At 46.1% G+C, this 22,056-nt stretch overlaps 1 protein-coding gene and 1 pseudogene across 1 annotated transcript; one reads left to right on the plus strand and one right to left on the minus strand.

Moving 5' to 3' along the window:
- Nucleotides 1-1,237: 1,237 nt before the first annotated feature.
- On the minus strand, nt 1,238-10,432 carry LOC136578672 (perilipin-2-like). The gene is made up of 8 exons (XM_066578864.1): nt 10,361-10,432; nt 9,114-9,149; nt 8,363-8,558; nt 7,927-8,009; nt 7,541-7,793; nt 3,226-3,410; nt 1,943-2,074; nt 1,238-1,858 (listed from the first exon to the last, which is right to left on the minus strand). Exons 1-8 carry the CDS (start codon nt 10,430-10,432, stop codon nt 1,481-1,483), a joined length of 1,335 nt encoding a protein of 444 aa, XP_066434961.1. The 3' UTR covers nt 1,238-1,480.
- A 1,114-nt stretch (nt 10,433-11,546) lies between these two features.
- On the plus strand, nt 11,547-21,818 carry LOC136578674 (perilipin-2-like; annotated as a pseudogene).
- Nucleotides 21,819-22,056: the final 238 nt, after the last annotated feature.

Raw genomic sequence — 22,056 nt, forward strand, 5'->3', positions numbered from 1 at the left:
AGGGGCACTGCCTATATCTCCCTCACATATTCTCCTTGGAGTTGCCTTAATATGACACTTTTCTCTATGTACTATACTCATTACTGTTTTTTTTTAATGCCATATTTTAAGAATTTCTTATATGAGCTGCACTATTAACATTTCATGAATCCCTCAGGGTTTTGTTATTATACCCCCCCCCCCCCCCTTTCTTTCATTGCAATTTGATCTCATGCATTTTTATACCCAGCTCTTAGTTACCCCGATGTGCCACACTGTTTATTTGAACAGTCTTTCCATTTCCATATTATATCACAAGTTATTTTTACACATTAGATTTTTATGCACCTGTGTTTTATTATTGTGCAACTAGACCTCATCCCTATTATATATGCAACTTATGACATCCCAATTCAACATATGTTCCATGTCCATTACCTTCCAAGTATGGGTTCTCTGTTGAAACCATTGACATGTTGGAGTACCAAGTGTCCCCTTCCAGCTTCGTATTCCTTGCCTTGAAAATGGGTTTGTCTTCGCTGTTGGGTAATAGTCAGGTCATCTATTTCCTGCCTCCTAACTCATTTAAGAAAGGTCATGCCATTACTGTAGGTTTTTAAATTTCCATTTGTAAGTCTTAACCTTTTAGTGACCACACTATTGTGTTTTTACGTCCTGCCATTGCGTGACGTGTATGGAGGGAGATAGTGTTCACTATTGGGGTTCAGTAAACATGCTGCGTTGGGGCAGACTACTAGTTAAATTCCACCAATTTCTGGCTCAAATGACAAAGTTTTACTTGCTTTGCACCGCATTTACAATATGCGCAGTCCAAAAACTCTTTCCGCTAGGAGGAGTTGGGATACTCAAGATAAACTGTGCGATTGCAATGTTCATATAAAGTAAGGGATTCCCAACATCAGAGCAAAAAGATCATTTGCTGCGGAAAACGGACTCCTTGAAGGGAGGCTCTAGTACCCTGTTGTACCACCTCTAGCTTGGCTACAAGATGTGATATGGGTGGGCATGGACGCTGTAGTATCCTGTTGTACCACCGAAAAAAAAAAAACCGGACATCTGTAGCACTTGTCTTATTATATTGAAGATTTGTCTTACTGAAGTACCAAAAATAATGCTACTCTAGGAAAACAAATGAGCTGCAGTAGAGTCATATGGAGGAGTACACGATATGGTTAAATCCAGATAATACATTTAGTAAAGCAGTCGTACACAGATCAGGGACACAGGCAAGCAATGCAAATAATTTATTAATACAAAAGTGCAGAAGAGCAGCAGGTGTATATAATGAGGTTATATTTGGGCCAAGTTTGTGAAGCAAAGCAAAAGTAGCCAAGAATAAGAAAGCCTGGCTTTACAGACAAATCCTGATGCTGCCTTTACCGGCCCTCAGATGAAGGTGAGAACAAGGAGTTGGGGGTGGAATGGTGATGTACGGTTGGGATTTGTCCATTTAAGTACAACGTTTCTTCACCTGAAGCTTTTAAAGCTCCTGGTTGGCAGAGTCTTCCCCAACTGATTCTTGCTCCCCTTCTTGGCTATCAGCCAGTTGTGGGTTGAAGCCCCCTACCAGCCAGTTTAGGGGAGAGTTGTTCACCAAGAGATCCAGCACCTCCTCCAGAGACCCCTTCATGTTTGTGAGCTGCTCCTTAGTGGTGGTTAAGAGGCCAGCAGACATTTCTCTGAAGGAAGAGGCAGCATGGAAGGTCTGATAGACATCTGCAGCCATGGCACTCACATCTTGAGCTCTCTTCTGAAGGGTTTGTGGCAGACCTTGGACACTGGTCACCAGAGACACACATGTGGTTTGTAGCTGGTGACTGAGATTGCGGGCAATAGCCAGAGTGTGGGATTCCATGTCCTAGAGAGAAAAAAAATAAACAGACATGTGAGATTTCCAGGGTCCAGATGATGCCGGCACACACTATAGGGGGATTGGCATTACCTCAGTGCCTTCAGGGTCCCCACTAGCATCTTGTCCTGTGCTTTTACTCCACTCCAGCCACTTGTTGTACATCTCCTGTGCAGTCTGGATTTTCTGACCGGCACCATCCATGTTCTTTCTTGCATATTCAACCTTGAGGGAATAGGGTAATGTTATATTTACCATGTGTTCATGGGAGATAATGGGGAAGACAGTCATCCCATCAGCTATGTAGAAGTTATACTGGTATTCATTTATCCTCACAACACAAGTTCTAGAAGTGGAATGTTCCCCCTATGTACTGTCTCCAGTACCAACTTATTTAAGGCTGCATGCACACAGCAGAGCTGGATACTGCATGCGGAATCCGACCCTGGCAGCGCCGTCTGTGCGTACACGCTCTTGATCTTCATCTGTACAGCGGATGGTCTGCACAACTCACTGTCAGACACAATACAGATTTTTTGAACTTCTGCTTTTCCTGCGGAATACACAATGTCTATTGCGGATAGGCTGTGGGTCAGACAACTTCCAATGACTTCAATAGAGGGCATCTATGCGGACACTGCAGGAAGATGAAGCATGCTGTGATTTTTCATCTGCAAGTGGAAACCACAATTGGTTTCCGCTCATGTGCAGGAAGAATCACTTTTACATAACATGCTATGGGCGGTGTATGCTGTGGAATATTGAGGTGAGTGTCTGCTCTGGATTCTGCAATTTGAATCTTCCCATGTCATTCACCCCAAGAAAGATCATCTATTATAATCACTAAGTGGTGCACTAGACATTCCACCTATGCAAGTTACGGTGACTTGATTGCTACACCATTACTTAGCCAAATTAATGCCTTTAAATAAAAGGTCATCTTAGTGAGAACTGTATAGGAAAGCCTATAAGTGTAGATAAGAGTGGAACTCCTAGTGTACATTTAGGAGTTTTGCAACATAAGGGTTATCCTGATCAATATGAACTTACATCAAGCATAAAGCTACAACAGCATTACATTTTATGACAGATGTTCTAAGCTTAGCAAAGCCATAATAGATCATACCTACAAGTCCATGTCAGACCTTTTAAACAGGCCTTGTAACAACTGGGAATACAAGCCAAAGACAGCCTTCTCCAGAAGAGAAAGAACCATGTACTTTGTATGGGGGGGGTTGCCCCTCAGTGTACAGCAGACTTCTGGCTGGGTGCGAGAGCTATGATGTGGATCAGGAGGGTAAAAGTTTCTCCTTATGGAGAGCAGGTAATAAGTGTGAGGAGACTTCAGACCATGCATGCAAATTAGATTTACTCACCAGGTCAACTGTGATCTGGAGCTGAGCAATGGCTTCCTGGCTTCTGCATTTGGCATCCTTGATCCGGGTCACAGCTTGTTGATAAGCTCGTTTGCGGGCCTTGGTAGAGAGGGATCCCAGGCGGACATAGTAGCTGGCCTTATCTTGGGTCAACTCAAAGCCTTCTGGTTTAGTTGCTTCCTCAGCTGAAATTAGGGGACATTACAGTTATGTCTACATAGATTCTTCAAGGACTCGATCACTATACAAGTGTAGTTTTCCCACAGCACATGCCTTCATGCTGCAGATGGTGGTAGTGGAAAGGATTTAATTATATCTTACAAGGTTTATTTTATTTTTGTCTCTCAGGAGGATTTGAACCAGCAGTCACTTGAGCTACATTCACATATTAAGACCTGCCACAGGCGAGTCTGTTTAACCATATAAGCCTAGCTTATGGGCTGAGAGTAGGTGACCTGCCGAGTCTGCGGATGCAAGTGTTATACTTAGTTTCCCTGGTGTCAGTGCTGGAAGCTGGCTCTGCCAAGTCTGCCCATTATAAAATTAGAACTGGTGGACTACTTAGTGCAAGTTCTAAGCCAGGCTCTTGAGGGTCACTTTCAGCCCGTAAGCTTAGCCTATAGGGCTAAATGTAGGCAACAGGTTCTCTATAAGGTCATGGCAGCCATCTGCACCCTGCTATCACATCATATATATTTCCGCACTAACAGGGAAACCTAGCACTGCGCAGGAAGACATGTTCGCGGGTCTTCTTCCACAACGCAAATCTACATTCCCTGTAAACGTCACTTAAACAATTGATCCCTAATGAGTGGAATTGTGGAGATCAAGCTCTGTTAATTGCTAAAAAAAAAAAATTTAAGGAGCATCTTTTATTTGCGGACGATGAAGTGGCTATCCTTGAGGAGACACCAAAGGTTGACACAGCTATCTCTATGGTGTCTAAAAGAACTGGGCTACCATCTGAGGATACGTCCCACTTAAAGGACTATGGACAAAGTAGACATGACCATGTGTAAGGCTCGATCCACGTCCAGTCTCATTATAAAGTTAATATTGAGGCCACTTCGGTGGCTTGCTCTATGGCGGTTTGGCTGGATCAGCTTGCGTTTTTGATTGACCAAAAAGCCTCCAGAGAAGAGATTGTGGGCAGCATCCCTCTGCTCCAGATGGCAAAAGGATTTCTGGCAGATGCTTCTACAGAGACGGCCTGCTTCGGAGCCCGCATGACCTATCCAACACGTCCAGGAGGGCAGTTTGAGTAAAGTAGTGGTCAGGAGACAACCTCCAAAAATAGTTTGTGTACCCTACACTTTTGGGGCTGCCAGTCATCAGACCTCCCAAAAGCCCCTTCACTCCATGCCCCTCGTCTACAACGTACGTGGGGAAAGGAAAGACTGGAAGGGTCTTATCCGAAGGGAGGAAGGGGTAAGGCTCTTACTGTTGTCCCTCAGCCTGTATCTTCGTGCACAGGGGGGGGGGGGGGGGGGGGGGGAACATAACTACTAACGAAGGGGGTTTTACACCTGGTGGCAGAGGGGTACAAGATTGAGCTAGAATCTCACCCTCCATAAAAATTATATTTTAACCTTGGGGGACTGCATGGGCCCGAGCCCAAGTACGGGCCTCTGGTTTGATCGTGGCTGTCATCCAGGCACCAACCCTAGAGCAGGCTCTACTCAAGGGTGTACAGATCTTGCTGGATCTCGGTGCAGTTATCCCCATCCCTAAAAGGGAATGGGGGAAAGGATTTTACTCCCCTCTTTCTGGTTCCCAAACCAGATAGCTCCCACTGCACCATAATTAATCTCAAGGAATTAAACAAGTTTATCGAGCATAATAAAAAAAAAAAAAATTTAATGGAGACCATCAGAAACGCAACCCCTCTGATTGGTAGAGATAACGTTATGGCTACGATTGACTTAAAGGATGAGTATTATCACATCCCCAATTATGTCAATTCACAAAAGGTTCCTGAGATCTGCGCTGAGAGTGGAATGGGAAATCCATCACTTCCAATTTATCCAACTTCCCTTTGGAATCTCCTCTGCTCCACGGATCTTCTCCAAAGTGGGGATTGAAATGGTAGCTTGTTTGCGCAATTCCAGGATCATCATCGTCCCCCATCTGCATGGTTTCCTGCTGGTGGCGCATTCCCCGACTATTCTGAGATCACACTTGGGGTCCTCTCTTCAGCTATTTAAGTATCTGAGCTGGATCATTAAGGATCTGAAATCTAACATTTAAGCAGGAAAAAAAAAAAAAAAAATTCCTGGGAGTTTTTGGATGCTTGTCTCCAATGTTCGTCCCTTCCTCCCCTAAGGAAACAGCTCATTCTAGAGGAATGTTCTGCTCTATATTAAAAAAAACCTACAGCATCAATAAGAGGCAATGTGGATCCTGGGGCTAATTACTTCATGCATTGGTGTGGTTCCCTGGGCCCAGTTCCACAGCTGTGATCTCAAGACACATCATCCAGAATTGGGACAAGTCAGTCCTCACTTGACAGGACAATTCCCATTTCCACTAGGGCTAGATCCTCACTCCACTGGTGGTTGTCCTCAGACAACCTTTCAAGGGTATTAGAATGGAATTTGGACCCCGTGATAATGGATGTCAGCGCCAAAGGGTAAGGGGTCCACTTTGAAGGTGGTCATATACAGGGTACATGGGACCTTCATGAGAGATCCAGTTCTAGTTTTAGAGAACTTAATGAGGTTTGGAAGTCTAAACCTAGCCTGCAAACTGTTTTAGGGATGAAGCATGTGAAGATTTTTCAATAACAGGACTACAGTGTCACTCATTTGCCATCAGAGTACCATCAGGAATCCTCTACTTCAACATCTGGCGGGAAGGTTCCTTCAGTCGGTGGAACTCACAACCAGGTCACTGTCAGCCTTCCACATAAGAGGAGCTGAGAATTCAGCCGTGGACTTTCGAAGCAGGAAGAATGTGGCCCCAGGAGAGTGGGAACTCCATCCTGAGGTGTTCAGCCTACTAGTGACAAAATGGGGGTACCCGAAAAAGATCTGTTTGCGTCAAGTATAAATACCAAGTGCCATCTTTTCTTTTCCAAAGGCTTGGAGAAACAAACCTTAGGCACGGACGCCCTCTCACCCCTGGGTTTGGGACTTAGCTTACGCCCCCCCCCCCCCCCCCCCCCCCCCTTTACCTCTGATTCCGCTCCTAAGGAAATTACTGCGGTCAAGCCCATCAGTAATTTTAGTGGCGCCTTATTGGCCCAAAAGACCTTGTTTTTTCTCTCCTGAGATCCGCCAGTGGGAGAGCGTCTCTATCTTCTGCCAAGACTGGTCCTATTGTGCAGGGTCCTCTCCTTTACCTGGAGGTTCATAGGTTGAGGCTCATGGTCAGGATCTTGAACGGGTAAAATTCTTAGAAAAGGGTCTAGTGTCTAATTAATTTCCACTATTAGTGAGAGCCTTAAGCCCTCAACGGAAAATTATTTGGTATTCCTCCAAGTGTATGCTGTCATGATGTCAGAGGGAAAACAGGAAGTTTTCTTACTGATAATTCCCTTTCTTGAAGGAATCATGACAGCATACAGGCTTTTTCCCCCCTACCGACATGGTTATCCTTGTTTTGTCTAACACATGAGGTAATGTGTATGCTTATGATTTTTGTCTGAGGCCACACACACACAGCCACAGCCCCACACAGCCAAACACACACGTTAAGTATTCTGTCAGTGTGGTTATTTGGAACGCACTGGTGTTTGGTGGAGGGGAGGTTCCTTTTATGCTCGGCCCAGAGGCGTAACTTAAAGCTCCTGGGCCCCAATGCAAAATGTGTAGCGGGGCCCCTAATTATAATGTTTCACTCATAGTATTGGGCTTCCTATATGGAGAAGAGAGGCCTTATGGGTCTAGTATGACCCTCCAGCTCTGCTGTAGCAGGGAATCCCGGCAGTCACATGACCCCCCCCCAGGCTCCTGTAGTGAAAGACACCATTCCACTTTCTAGTACCCAGTGCTCAATGTTAAATACCGCTCCTGTCTTCTCCTCCAGGTTATCAGCTGTCACTAAGAGCTGATAACTCGTCCTGCCTCTAATTGATTGCAGAGACAGGAGGCTTAAAGTCCCACCGTAATTTTACACTCAGCAGGGTTTTAAGCCCTGGAGCCGGCGCCATATATTTACTATGCCTGGTCCTTAATGGGTTAAGAGAAAAAGAACATTTAACTTCTATACAAAAATTTTACCTCAAAATAAAACTAAAAGCATCAACCTTGTGCTGCAGAGACCACACTTCACCTAACAGAGCTCTAGGTCTGTAATCTGGGCTGGTTTTTCTTACCCAACTCTTCATCTGTCGGCGGCAGGTATTGTTCCAGAAGAGATTCAGACTTGGATAGTGCAGCGTCCACACTATTGCTCATCAGCTCCACTACATCGCTTCCCAGGACTGTGCTAAAGCTGCCATTTACTACAGCCTTAGTCCTCTCCACACCATCCTGGACAGCTTCCTTGGTTTTATCCACTACTCCTGTGATCCTCTGAATGACGGCATCCTTGGCCCCAACAACAGCTTCTGAGGCATTAGCCACCACCTGCCAGAAGAGACATTTATACCCATGAGCTCCAACCCAGCAACCGACCCCGCTATGGTTCACGCTGTGCTGCTATTACAGAGGAGGTCAGTTTATGGGACATTTATAAGGTACCTGGGATTTAATAGCTCACCTTTCCAGAAGGCTGATTGAGAATAGGCAGCTTCTCTTCCATCTTATCCAGGCCAACACAGGCCATGTTGTTAGCCAGAGCGACTGAAGAGAGAAAGATTATTCTTCATTGCAATACAATCATTAGTACATAGCAAGTGTCAGAGTGCCTGGAATACTGGACTGGCTGTAGGATGTGACATTTAGAAAGGAACTGCACATCTAAAGCAAAGGCCCAATATGGTGATCGTCAAGACATTATGGCCATTTCCTTTATAACAAGTTGCCTCGCTATCCCCTCACCTCCCCATTTTTAAACAACTGTAACTGGTGAACACCCCTTCAGTATGAAAACCCAAAGCTGCAATTAGAGATGCTGGATTAAATGTTTTGTGCCTTATGTTCTTCTCAACAGCTTCTCTTTACTAACTGAGACCCTCCTTCCATAGACCACCTACTTTGAGGCTCCAGGCGCTGTAGGAGGGGCTCGGCATTGCTCATAGCCACAGAAGTGATGCTTCTCACACTTGACTCTGCGACCTCACATACAGATTTTAGGTAGGGATGGTTGTCTTTGGTGGTCACATAGGCAGAAGATACCAGATCACAAGTGGAGCTCACCAATGGGAGGTTCACCAACCTTACCAGCACATTCTAAGGGGAACAAGATACACTGAAGTACAGGGAAGGGTTAAGAGGGCTAATCAGAGTTTTATGTATTACTAGCGCACAATAATGTTCCTACATACAGAAGATGTTGTAGTTTAACATGATCCAATTCTAGGTTTATACATTTAAATCTCACATATGATAAATACCCTTATACATTCCTAAAATAATCAGATGTGCAAATGGCAGAACTCACCCCCAGGCTTGGAACAATTAGAACAGAGGAGCATGCTACAGGGCACACCAGGATAAGCACTTCTGACTACTGGGGACCCCACTGATCAATCGGAATGAAGGGGCTGTGAGCCCAGTATCATGCCCTTGTGTTCTACTGATCACATAGATCCAAGTAGTCAGCATATTTCCTAAAGTCACCCAAGTCATATAATGGAAAGTTGTGTTTCCTCACATGGAGGTTTCTCAGCAGCTGATGAAGCTTCTGCCTGGTGTATGTGCTCAGCTCCCCCATTATATAGAACAGGGTGGGGATCCATCACCAGCAGTCAATAATATCCCCATTATAGAGCACTCAGTACTTACCTGCTGCTCCATCTCAGCCAGATTACCTGGAATTACCTGCAAGGAGGAAGTCAAACAAGTACCTACAACAACCAGCAGAAGAATGACTACTCTTGGGGAGTACCCAGACTTATAAGCAGCTAACGATGCTCACCAGGAATGCTCCTGGTAAGTGTGATGTAACAGGATGGGTGGAGTCAATACAAAGAAGGGGTGGGGCATCCCAGGATTACAAGAGGGTAGTTTCACCCAGGCGATCATGATATCGCCATGACAAAACTTAGCTCCGCCCTGCTCCACCCTTCCCATTGCACATAGTGGCAAGGGCTGGAGAGGGGGCGGGAGCTCAGTACACTGCTCCCTGCTCTTCCAGCCTCCTCCCCCTGCAGAGAGGGACACTGTATATCGTCCGGGCATGAAAACCCGGCCGATATACAGTCGACTAAAGGCGCCCTAAGAAGTGGAAAGCTGTGGATTGTGCAGCGGACTTTTCCTCTGTAGATAATCTACAGCATTTCTGCTACGTGTGAAGGAATCTTGAGAGGTGCATGCCTCTTAATATATAGGGGGAATGTAAAGCTGCAACAAACTTGTCAATATTGAGAAACATTTGATACATTTTGTGGCAGATATTGGCAATGGGGGATATTTACTTCGATTAAGGATCTATGAACTGTTCTAAACTTTTGGGTGTGTAATACACAGAGACTAGAACCTATTGATTTCAATTGGTTTGTTCACGCTTCCATATTTTACGCACACATATCAGTCACGCAAAAAGGAAAGATGCACTTTTCTGTGCATTTGTGCACCCAAGACCCCTATAGAAGTCAATGGGGGTAAGGATGCACAAATGCGCACACGATGCGCAAGGAGATGCTTGAAACACTGCGTAATTACGCTGGAAAAAGATCATCTGGAACTCATTAGATGAATTCGTCATTTCAATCTCAGTGTCTTTGTTTGCTGTACGCAAATGAACATCCCCTATAGGCGGAAATATTACAGTGAATTATGCTGGCACACGCGGGAAAAAAGTCTTGTTAAGTCCACAAAAAAAAGTTTCACTGAGGCGCACACAAATATGCATATGCCCGTGTGACTCCAGCGTAAGCTTTCTGACATACTTTATGGGAGGGGACCCCAACTCCAGTCCTCAGGGACCACCAACAGATCCTGTTTTCAGGATATCCTATGGTAAGAATACCTGTGGCACCGAGCATAATTACATCACCTGTACAATACTGAGGAAAACCTGAAAACATGACCTGTTGGTGGTCCTTGAGGACTGGAGTTGGGGAACACTGCTTTATAGAAAACTTGATGGGCTGTGCAGCCATGGCTCCTAACACTGAGGGTGCGGGCAGACGAGCGCATAAACGGCGCGTTTTTGCGACCAAACGTATATACGTGACCATCTGAGGCAATGGTTTCGAATGTATTCGTTCACATGGGCGATTTTACGGCGCGTAAAAACGGCAATTCGAAAAAAAACGGAACATATGCGACCGAAATACGCGCCAACGCATATTCGATCGCCGAAAAGACCGTTTGCAAAGTAGGAACAAACGAAAATACGCTTTCTAGCTCTGGTCGTGATCGGTGAAAAACGATCGCTCGGGCGATTATACGCTGCGCACGTGCGAACGTAAATACGCCTACGCTCGTCTGCCCGCACCCTGAGGCTGGATTCACAGGAACGTATATCGGCTCGGTTTTCACGCCGAGCCGATATACGTTGTCCTCATCTGCAGGGGGGAGGATGGAAGAGCCAGGAGCAGGCACTGAGCTCCCGCCCCCTCTCTGCCTCCTCTCCACCCCCTTTCCACCCCTATGCACTATTTGCAATGAAAGGAGGCAGGACAGGGGCGGTGCTAAGTGGCGATGAATTAGCCCCGCCGCATCCCACCTCTCCTCATTGCAAATAGTGCAGAGGGGCGGAGAGGAGGCAGAGAGAGGGCGGGAGCTCAGAGCACTGCTCCTGGCTCTTCCAGGCTCCCCCACTGCAGAGAGAGATGACGTATATCAGCTCGGCGTGAAAACCGAGCCGATATACGTTTGTGTGAATCCACCCTAAGTCCTGCCCTTTTTTCTTTTTAAGCGGCCTGGCATAAAAGTCCATAAAATTGCAATTGTACATACACCAAAATTGCGGCTTTTGTGTGCCAGGAAACTGATGTGCAAACTACCATACACATGCTCACAATGCCACCTTAAGCAAAACTGGCCTAAACCACTACCACATAATAAATTCCCCCATGCACAGTTACCCTTCCTGTTATAAGCAGAGTCCTATAATTCTGGGAGGCCCCGCCCCTCCTGTGACATCACAGATACCAGGTGGTGTGGTTAGCCGCCTATAAGTCCGCAGACTACCAAGGAGCCATCATTCTTTTTCTTTTGCTGGGGCTCTGTGAAGTCTGGCCTTAGGCCTTTTAGGGTGTTACTAGTAGTATGGCTGAGATGGAGCAGCAGGTAAGTACTGACTGTTCTGTAATGGGGGTATTACTGACTGCTGGTGATGGATTCCCATCCTGTTCTATATAATGGGAGCTGAGTACATTCACCAGGCAGAAGCTGGTGAAGAAAACCCAACTTATGGGAGGATTGTATTCATCTATTAGTGTATCTTCACATGTAGTAGTTGTCTAAGACTTTTGTTTAAAAAAACAAACAAAAAACAACAACTTTGTTTACCCTTTAAAGGGATATTCAGATACATCCCAGAAATTGGTGGACTTCCTGTTCCATAGAACAAGAGGACATGATCCAGAGCTCCCTGTGCTACAATGTTGCTGGGAATTCCATGCCAGGAAAAACCCAACTTCCTGTTATGACTGATCCATGGAAGAATTAGTTCTTGTTGGAAAGAGGTCTCTAGGGATATGTATCTTCCACCATTGGCACTGCGCCTGTAACAATGTATCTGGGCTGTATTATATAGTGATTGATATCTTTATCTTGCCCCAGCTATGGGGTATTAATTTGTTCCCTTTGTAGCTATGGGGTTTGCTGTAGACTTCCACTCCAAATCTCCTTATGAGGGCGAGCACCCACTGGCGTTTGCGTTTTCCGCAGGAAAAAAACGCAGCGTTTTCGCCGCGTTTCCCGCGATTTTCCCGTGGCGTTTTTCGTGGCGTTTTCGCGGCTTTTCCATTAATTTCCATTGACTTTCATGGGTGCATTAGGAGAAAAATAAGGACACATGTGCAACTGACAGTTCCTATGTTAAAAACGCAAATGCAACGCAAAAAAAAACGCCAGTGGACAGGAACACATGTTATCTCTATGCCTGTGCAGGAAAAACGCAAAACGCAGGTAAAAAAACGCCAGTGGGTGCTCGCCCTAAGTGTGGAGCTGTAGTACTCTGTTTATGAGCTGTAGTAGGACTTGCATAGAGGTGTCTGTCTCTTTTTGTAGAAGGCTTGACTGTCCCAGCCTGGCAGGTGTATGGAAATCAAGGTGTATCAAGTCTCTTTTAGTTACTTCTACAACCCCCCCCCCCCCCCCAAAAAAAATGCCATTAGTTGAGTATTTTTGTTAAACATTAAAGCTATCATATCTTCAAGATTTACTTGGCTTCTCTCAATGAATAAACATACTGAGTCCCGTTGAGAACAGAACTTAGGTAATGTACAGTGCTGCAGAATATGTATGCTGTATAAGAAACAAAATTAGCATAAATTATCCTAGAAACCTATTCTGGGCCATAGCTGTTGTAGATTTATTCCTCTGGATATAAACTCTCCCCTTATGCAAGTCTGGCTTGTGCTCTGATTAACCCTTCCCTGTACTTCAGTGTGTCTTGTTGCCCCTCAGAATGTGCTGGTAAGGTTGGCGAACCTCCCATTGGTGAGCTCCACGTATGATCTGGTGTCTTCTGCCTATGTGACCACCAAAGATAACCATCCCTACCTAAAATCTGTATGTGACGTCGCAGAGTCAAGTGTGAGAAGCATCACTTCTGTGGGTTTGAGCAGTGCCGAGCCCCTCCTACAGCGCCTGGAGCCTCAAAGTAGGTGGTCTATGGAAGGATGGTCTCGGTAGTGTTGGGGATTAGGCTTTATTTACTCCTTTGTTTTAAGAGGGGCTGTTTAGTGACTGTTCCCTAAGAATTGGCAAGCTGAGAAACACACTAACTCTCTGACTTCTGCTATGATATTGGGGGTTTGCATTAGACATTAAGTTTGTTCCCTCCTTGCTTAGTAGCTAAATGTTATGTCCTACAACAGTCTCAGCATTATTCCCCAGGACCTTTGCTGGCTTGTAGCTCATCAGTACATGGCTTTACCCTCAAACTGATGCTTTCTCCCTCTTCAGTCACTCTGGCTAACAACATGGCCTGTGTTGGCCTGGATAAGATGGAAGAGAAGCTGCCTATTCTCCATCAGCCTTCTGGAAAGGTGAGCTGTTAAATCTCGGACCTTATAAATGTCCCATAAACTGACCTCCTCTGTCATAGCGGTGCAGTGTGAACCATAGTGGCGTCAGTTGCTTGGTTGGAGCTCATGGGTATAAATGTCTCTTCTGGCAGGTGGTGGCTAATGCCTCAGAAGCAGTTGTTGGGGCCAAGGATGCCGTTCTTCAGAGGATCACAGGAGTAGTGGATAAAACCAAGGGAGCTGTACAGGATGGTGTGGAGAGGACTAAGGCTGTAGTAGATGGCAGCATTAACACAGTCCTAGGAAGCAGTGTAGTGGAGCTGATGAGCGATTATGTGAACGCTGCACTATCCAAGTCTGACTCTCTTCTAGAACAATACCTGCCGCCGACAGAGGAAGAGTTGGGTAAGAGAAACCAGCCCAGCTTGGGCATAGCTGTTTCATGTGACGTTTAGTTTCTGCGGGACACCAGGAGATACTGTTTTTCTATTTTGAGATACCATGGGTACCGATGGGGTGAAGGTACAAAGGTCCTATATGCACAATGTGCATAGACTTGTGCCCACACTGCAGGCTTAGCCAGACGGTTACTATAGTTCTTAGCCTTACATTACCTGTTAATGCTGCCATGTTACCACTAACATGGCAGCCTTACATTAAAGGGGTTGTCCCGCGCCGAAACGGGTTTTTTTTTTCAATAGCCCCCCCCCCCCCGTTCGGCGCGAGACAAACCCGATGCAGGGGTTAAAAAAGAAAACCGGATAGTGCTTACCTGAATCCCCGTGCTCCGGTGACTTCTTACTTACCTGGTGAAGATGACCGCCGGGATCTTCACCCTCGGTGGACCGCAGGGCTTCTGTGCGGTCCATTGCCGATTCCAGCCTCCTGATTGGCTGGAATCGGCACGTGACGGGCGGAGCTACGAGGAGCCGCTCTCCGGCACGAGCGGCCCCACCGGACTGCGCAAGCGCGTCTAATCCGGCGATTAGACGCTGAAAATTAGACGGCACCATGGAGACGAGGATGCTAGCAACGGAACAGGTAAGTGAATAACTTCTGTATGGCTCATAATTAATGCACAATGTACATTACAAAGTGCATTAATATGGCCATACAGAAGTGTATACCCCCACTTGCTTTCGGGGGACAACCCCTTTAAGACCTGTAAATGCTAAGAACTATAGTAATCCTCAGGCTAAGCCTGCATTGCTGGCACAAATGTATGCACATGCTGCAGCATATGTGGTCTGTACCAACTGGCATTTCAGGCAAGCGTGGTAGTTGGTGCCTGCTGATCTCTTCACCCTGGCCTCTACATGATGGCTCCGTCCCCTGCGCTAGCTCACTGCCCGTCAGCGCCTCTGTCCTGGCTGTCAGCCACATAGCACCTGCCGCACTACTCTTCCGTGATGGCCACTCATGGGAAATTGGTGTTAATTCACTTTTGGCTCCCTGCGTCCCGGCTGTCAGCCCTGTAGCGGCTGCCGCAGTACTCCTCTTACTGCTGCTGATAGGAAATCACTAACTTCTGCTTAGGCTCCCTTCTGGCTGCAGTCAACTGGGAAGACACTTGGCCCTTGGGTTGTGTGCCTTCTGTATTAAGGTTTAATGACCTGGCAGTGCAAAGACTGTTCAGGGGGTGTGATATTCCCTCCCTTCTTGCCACTCTGTCAATCTTGACTCCACCAGGAATTCCTAGTGGCATCAAGATACACTAATACATTGACTCCATTTGTTACTTTTTTTCTTCTCCTCCTTCCTATCACCTCTCCAAACAGCATTTTCCCACTCCTGTGTTGCTGGCCACATTCTGTATGCCCAAATGGCAATAAACCTCTCCATTCCCTCCCCAATCCTGTTCATTACCCATGCAAGAATGGGGCCAGCTGGTTGACTAATGTAATCTAACTAGCCACTCCCAGCTGTAGTCTTGTAGCTTGAACACATCAGCCCTTCACTCCTCTTCTCACCCATGCACTTTTCACCTGCCATATACATCATAGTTGAAGCGTTTTTATAAGTGGTGAGGAAGGTAAAAGCTATGACTCTCTAGCACAACCCATTGATCATAGTTGGTCATAGGTTTGGTGTGACAACTAGTAACGCCACAGTGTAGAATCCAAAGATGGCTTACATTGCTAACTTTAATTTGAAAAACATGTTTTTGAGGTTTGCAGATCTCATCAAACAGCTGGATACATACTAGTGCTGTTAAGGACCGCTGCACGGTCACATAACCTTTCAGGTCTTGAGGTCCAAATTAGTCCGTACCTGGGTGCACCAGGGAAACCAAGAACTAGCACTGAGACACTTATCAGTTTCCTCAGATACGCAGAGATTAGCCACGGCAGGTAACAGGTGACTCTCTGTAAGGAGGCGTGCCGTACACTGAGCGTTTATTACCTTTTGTATAGTGTTTGTATTTTTTTGTTTTTGTTTTTTTTTAATACAGGAAAGGAATGGGTCATTAGTCACAGCGTTAATCTCATTGGGTTGGGCAGAGACTATGAATCATGCATTGTTCAGCAATCACATAGCGTGAGTCTATGAAATGTCCTTCAAAATATCTGTTTATCCGGCATGTCTGGTGCTTCCCCTGTGATTCAAACGGCCATAATATCTTGTTAGCACAGTCAGTTCTTTTGTCAAAATCTCCGAATGGAGGTGTGTGGAAGCTTCTTCTGATAACAGCTACACATCAGACATCCAGACTTGTTTTCTTGGAAGAATAGAAACAAATCATTAGACACTGTACCGTACCTCCTGCTCTAAGCTTATTTCTGCTTTGAATTATTGTTTACTACACGCAAGCTTAATTACATCTTATAATGCTCCAGTTTGTATCTAGCGGCCATTTTGAGACAGATTCTTCCATATTGTGAGCCTGTACTTTCTCAGTGCAAGAGTCCTAGACTTTAACCTCTACCACTCTAATACACATAGCAGGAATTGGTATGTGTAGTTTACTTACCATTCTAAGTAAACGACTCATTTCCTCTTTACATAGGAGTGCAACATGCTTTTTCTCTGCTACACTGCTTCTGTCTCAAGAGGTATTCTAGACACTCTTCCAATTTTGGCTGTCCACTATTGGGGTAACTTCACAAGCAACTAATTCACGGGTGCCTTATAACCCTTGTTAAAATGGTCACAGCACTCTACAGCAAGTAAGGGTTGGCTGCAGTTACATCCTTCCCAATACTACCATTATACTGCAGCATGAAGGCTTGTACTGTGGAAACACTACATGATCTGTATAGTGATGGAGCCCTTGAAGACTCTATATAGATATAACTGTAACGTCTCCTCATTTATAGCTGAGGAAGCAACTAAACCAGAAGGCTATGAGTCGTCCCAAGACAGCTTCTATGTCCGCCTGGGATCCCTCTCTACCAAGGCCCGCAGACGAGCTTATCAACAAGCTGTGACCCGGATCAAGGATGCCAAATGCAGAAGCCAGGAAGCCATTGCTCAGCTCCAGATCACAGTTGACCTGGTGAGTAAATCAGCTTGAATTAAAGGGGGGGGGGGGGGGGGGGAGTTTGTTTTTGTTACAAACTAGCTGGGCACTAAGGGGTTGACGTGCTGTCCAACTGGTGGATGAATGTGTTCCTATGGTCAGCTTGTGCTCTCTTAACTGGCAGGCCTACATTTAATTCACTACCTGTGTGCACACATGGGGCTTTTTCCTGAGGGTCTACCTCACTTGCATATCTCCATAGAGTTTGGTAATATAGGTGACATCTGTTAGGAGTACCCTAATTCAGAGCTGCAGGATGATATGAGTTCTTTTTGGCAGTCTCTCTAGCTGTATTCTCTGCAGCCAGAGGTGTAACTTGAAGCTCCTGGCCCCCAATGCAAAACCTGTGACAAAGCGCCCCCCCCCCCCCCCCCCCCCCCAAACAATACTTTATTCATAGTACTGGGCTCCCTATATGGAGAAGAAAGGCATTATGGGCTTCTGGGCCTGCGTGCAACAACATCCCCCTATAGTTGCAAGTGCCTGCAGCTTTGTTCTCTCAGCAACATTGGTTCTGGTGTGATGGAGCTGCATTTCTCAAACACCAGCTGCCTCTTTTCTTGTGCAAGTGTCCTTATCTACAGTGTTTCTCTGAAAATAGAACCCTAATTTTTTTTTTTTTTCCTCAGAGGCCTGGGTGTCTTATTTTCAGGGGGTTGTCTAAGGGGCCACCAGCGTTCAGGTCCTTTGTGTTGGCCTGCAGTGCTGCAATGTACTTTCACGCCGACAGAGCAGTTCTTCCTGGTAGTGGGGCTTGAATACTTTGCCTCTAGCAAGCTAATGCTCTGATTGGTTACTGCCAATAGGCAGAAAAAAACAAGACAACGGTATAGTTCAGCCCATGAATATGCTGCATATTTATAGGCCAAATTGTGCATATGCCTGTGAATGCACCATAAGGTTTCATGCCCATGGCCAGGTCTGATTCTGCGTACAAAATCTTACATCCTCTGCATTCCCCTATAATTGTATGTGTCCCCTGTCTAGATATAGGGCTTGGTACTTGAACTGAGTCACTAACCATGTTAGTATTTCAGAAGGACAAGACACTCGAACCCAATTGAGTCACTAAATCTTTATCAGCATATTGAACTCTTCCAAGTCCGCAGTATCACACTTTAGTCAAGTGCCGTAAGTGCAAAATGTCTGCATGTGATGCAGACTCTAACATGTCATTTCAGACCTCATGCTGACTCCAGATAGTGTAGGTGTGAAAGGTACATCAAAACAGTTTATCACTCTCATAGTAGTTTCTCTTTATACTCTCATAGTAGTTTCTCTTTATAGAGGACTTGCCTGCCAAAGTGCCTTGCCATTCCAATAAATGTTCATCATAACGAACACACATCCTTAATTTCCTCCTGCATGCCTAGTCTTAACATTAACTCAAAATGAACCCTCAAGCTAATTAACATATGTTCATCAGTCTGCAAAGTTCATAGGTCAATCATTCAAGCCTAGTCTCCTGTGTCTGGCATCTTTGCTTGGAAGGCTCTCTTCCTGCATGGGAAGAGGACAGCATGGTGGACCTATATGCAGTCTCAAAATCATGGGTCCACTATCTGCTCCTTGTCAAGGTTTCCAGTCCATTAGATCTTCTGCTGGGTCCCCAACATTGACACTGGCATACTTAAAGTCCTTGTGTGCTGTTGCACCAGCATGGAGTTCTCTAATTGCATCTGGCACATCTATGCATTTGCTCTGCCTCTAATGTCACTGGATTGACTCTTGATGCATAGTAGCACACTGTCACTGCTGAGACTGAATTTATGATGTAGCTTTCTTCTATATATCTCCTGACCTTGTAGGACCTGGCACTGTGGGAGGACTTGACCTTGAATTATCCCCTATGGAGAGGGTATGCTCTAAACCTTCTCCATATACAGTTTATAGGAGGCTTCTACAAAACATGGTTCTGTTTGACACTTGTACCACATGGCCGTTGGCTGCATATTCTAAGTGGCTGAGCAGCTCTGTCCAACTTTATTCCCTGCTGTCTTATTGGAGGAGAGAACAGGTTCCTTAATGGTGGGGAATGAGGGCAGCAGCTGGGTTGAGACTGCAAACAGACCTGTGAGCTTTCTCCGGCTCCTACACAACTTGTCTCCCATTGTGCAAACCACTCACTGTGCACCACTTCCTGACTGGAGGGGGCATGTGGCTAGGACTACTCCTTCTGACACTACATTCCTGTCAGCTGAAGCTCTATCTGGATGTGGGGCTTCTCACTGGAGAGCTGTCTTTAAATGGCAGATCATGGGTGGCTTGGGCAGCAATGGCATGCTGCCTCTTCCAGGCCCTAGCTAGCTGCACAGACCACCCCTACTAGAATTTGCTAATGTAGGCTTTTAATGCACAGACCATATGAGGTCCATGTAATGATGGTTTTATCATGACTACATGGTGAATTTTACATCCCCCTCCCTTTCTCTCAAGGTTGAATACACAAGAAAGAACATGAATGATGCTGGTCAGAAAATCCAGAATGCACAGGAGAAGATCTACAATAAGTGGCTGGAGTGGAGTAAAGGCACAGGACAAGATGCTGGTGGGGACCCTGAAAGCACTGAGGTAATGCCAATCCCCTATAGTGTATGCTGGAATCATCTGGACCCTGGGAATCTCACATGTCTTTCTCTCTCTAGGACATGGAATCCCGCACTCTGGCTATTGCCCGTAATCTCAGTCACCAGCTACAAACCACATGTGTGTCTCTGGTGACCAGTGTCCAAGGTCTGCCACAAAGCCTTCAGAAGAAAGCTGAAGATGTGAGTGCCATGGCTGCAGAGGTCTATCAAACCTTCCATGCTGCCTCTTCCTTCAGAGAAATGTCTGCTAGCCTCTTAACCAGCACTAAGGAGCAGCTCACAAACATGAAGGGGTCTCTGGAGGAGGTGCTGGATGTCTTGGTGAACAACTCTCCCCTAAACTGGCTCGTAGGGAGCTTCAACCCCCAACTGGCTGGTAGCCAAGAAGGGGAGCAAGAATCAGATGGGGAAGACTCTGCCAACCAGGAGCATTAAAGGCTTCAGGTGGGAGGGGGGGGGGACCAAAAACACTGCACTTAAATGGACAAATCCCAATTGCACGTTACCATTCCACTTCCAACTCCTTGTTCTCCCCTTCATCTAAGGACTGATAATAGTGGCACCAGGACACACGGCAAAGGGAGGGGGGGGGGGGGGGGGAGAGAGAATTTGTCTAACATCGGTCTTTTGTCTAGCTCTTAGGTGTTTCGGTTTTTTTTGTTTTTTTTTCTTTAGTTACATTTGGGCAAAATTTGTATCACTGATGTGTAACCACTATGTACACCTGCTGTTTGTGTACACTTTTGTAATAAATTGGTTTGCATTGACTTGTTTGTCCTAGATCTGTCTACATAAAACTACTTTATCTGGTTTTGATATTACTAGTTCTCAAACATAGATCAACTTGAGCTTACAAAAATAACATGTTGAATATAACAAAGTAGGCTTGAAATATCTTGGTAAAGCCTAACATAGCAGCTCTGGATTCCAATGACTTCTGGCCACTTCCATGCTTTTGGCTCCAGTACGGCAATTCCAGTTAAAATGGGAGCGCTGTATAGGGAATGGCCTGGCTATGGTGGAGTGAGGCAGCTTGTTTAAAAGCTCCTGCTTCGGGAAGAGGCACTGAACACCAACATATAAGGCACTTAAAGCACCAGATGGGCAGCAGTAAGCAGGGCAGAGCCCACTGCTATGAGGGAGCTTGGGTTGGGATACCCAAGGAATTCCTGCACAGCAGTTCTCAGCTAGGCTCCCGGAGCTTTGCTCCAGACACGAATGTAGGCAGCCTGGCAAAGGAACTTTTTTTTTGCCGGAGTGAGCATGTAATGTTTGTCTAGAGGAGAGGAAGTCTGTGCTGCTGCTTGGTAGGGGCCACTCATTAGCAAAGGAGTCTCCATGGGCTACCAGGTGATAAGCCAATAAGATGGCCTGTCATGTGGCGCCTCTCCTGCACTGGTAATGGTTATAGTAGAGGGGCAGCTCACTGAGCCTGCAGCCAGAAGGCAGAGCCCTGCACCTGCTAAAAGCCTACAGGAGAAGAAATCTGGACCATCATGGAGCCCCTGGAGGGCACAATCACCAGGTAAAAGGACCCCGTACACTGGGGATGGGTGCTCTACAGCACCCTGACAGTCCAGACAATGCTATTCTCTCTCTCCTCCCACCCCCACTGCAACTTGACATACACCTGGGGCTTCCCCCTTTCGTTTGCAAGTTTGCCACAATAGTTTTGTGGAGAACTTGTGCACACGAGACCTCCCTGCTTTCTCTTCAGCTTTTGGTCTTCTACTGATCACCACCCTTTTTGGAGTGTCCTGCTTTGCCCTCCCTACTTTCTCTGGCCCTCCCTCCCTGCTTGCTCTGGCCTGTGGAGAGGTAGAAATGCAGAAGCCCAATTGGGGGTTCTTCCCCCTTAAAACATGGTGACTCTGGCTCTTATGTTTTGGGGGTGCTGGATGTGGCTGGTCCTCCACTGTCTGCCCTGGCATCTTGGGGGCAAATATGAATGCAAAGTACTTTGGGGCGCTCATGGTTCTCCCATAGGGGGGTCCTGTGAGGCTCCATTGGATACTGCCTGCTCATTATGAACGGGGCCATAATGCTGCAGGGTTTGCTGTTGCACAGTGCAGGAACTTCTTATAAACCTAAGATGGGTACCTTTAGGGGTTGGCTCTTCTGGGAGCCTCATGCAAAGTTGGTAATTTAACCGTAGTTTCCCATTTATTGCCATTTGTATAAGGCTTGTGTCTCCAGCAAACTGGTTATAAAGCAATGTGGGATGGTCAGCACTTAGAGATCACTTCCCGTAGAAAGAACAATGCATACCGGGGGATCTGTACCCTAGTTATGAGCACAGGTGCTTTTTGTATAATCGCCCTCTGAGGAGCAATTGCCTCAGTAATAAGTCTGCCCAACTTGTTGGGCTTCTTGACTTAATTTGTTACCTAGCTTCCACACTCCCATATCTGTGATAATAGCATTCTGTCCGGACTAGATAATTCTTTGTCCCCACTACTATAGACTATTGTGAT

Source organism: Eleutherodactylus coqui, chromosome 9, assembly GCF_035609145.1.
Source record: "Eleutherodactylus coqui strain aEleCoq1 chromosome 9, aEleCoq1.hap1, whole genome shotgun sequence".
Taxonomy (NCBI): domain Eukaryota; kingdom Metazoa; phylum Chordata; class Amphibia; order Anura; family Eleutherodactylidae; genus Eleutherodactylus; species Eleutherodactylus coqui.

Coding starts and splice junctions, on each gene's coding strand:
- LOC136578672 (XM_066578864.1), bottom strand. CDS start 10,432: ATGGCTGCACAGCCCATCAAGTTTTCTATAAAGCAGTGTTCCCCAACT. Junction 8,010..8,362: donor ACAGCGCCTGGAGCCTCAAA/GTAGGTGGTCTA, acceptor TTCTCTCTTCAG/TCGCTCTGGCTAACAACATG. Junction 7,794..7,926: donor TCAATCAGCCTTCTGGAAAG/GTGAGCTATTAA, acceptor CTCTTCTGGCAG/GTGGTGGCTAATGCCTCAGA.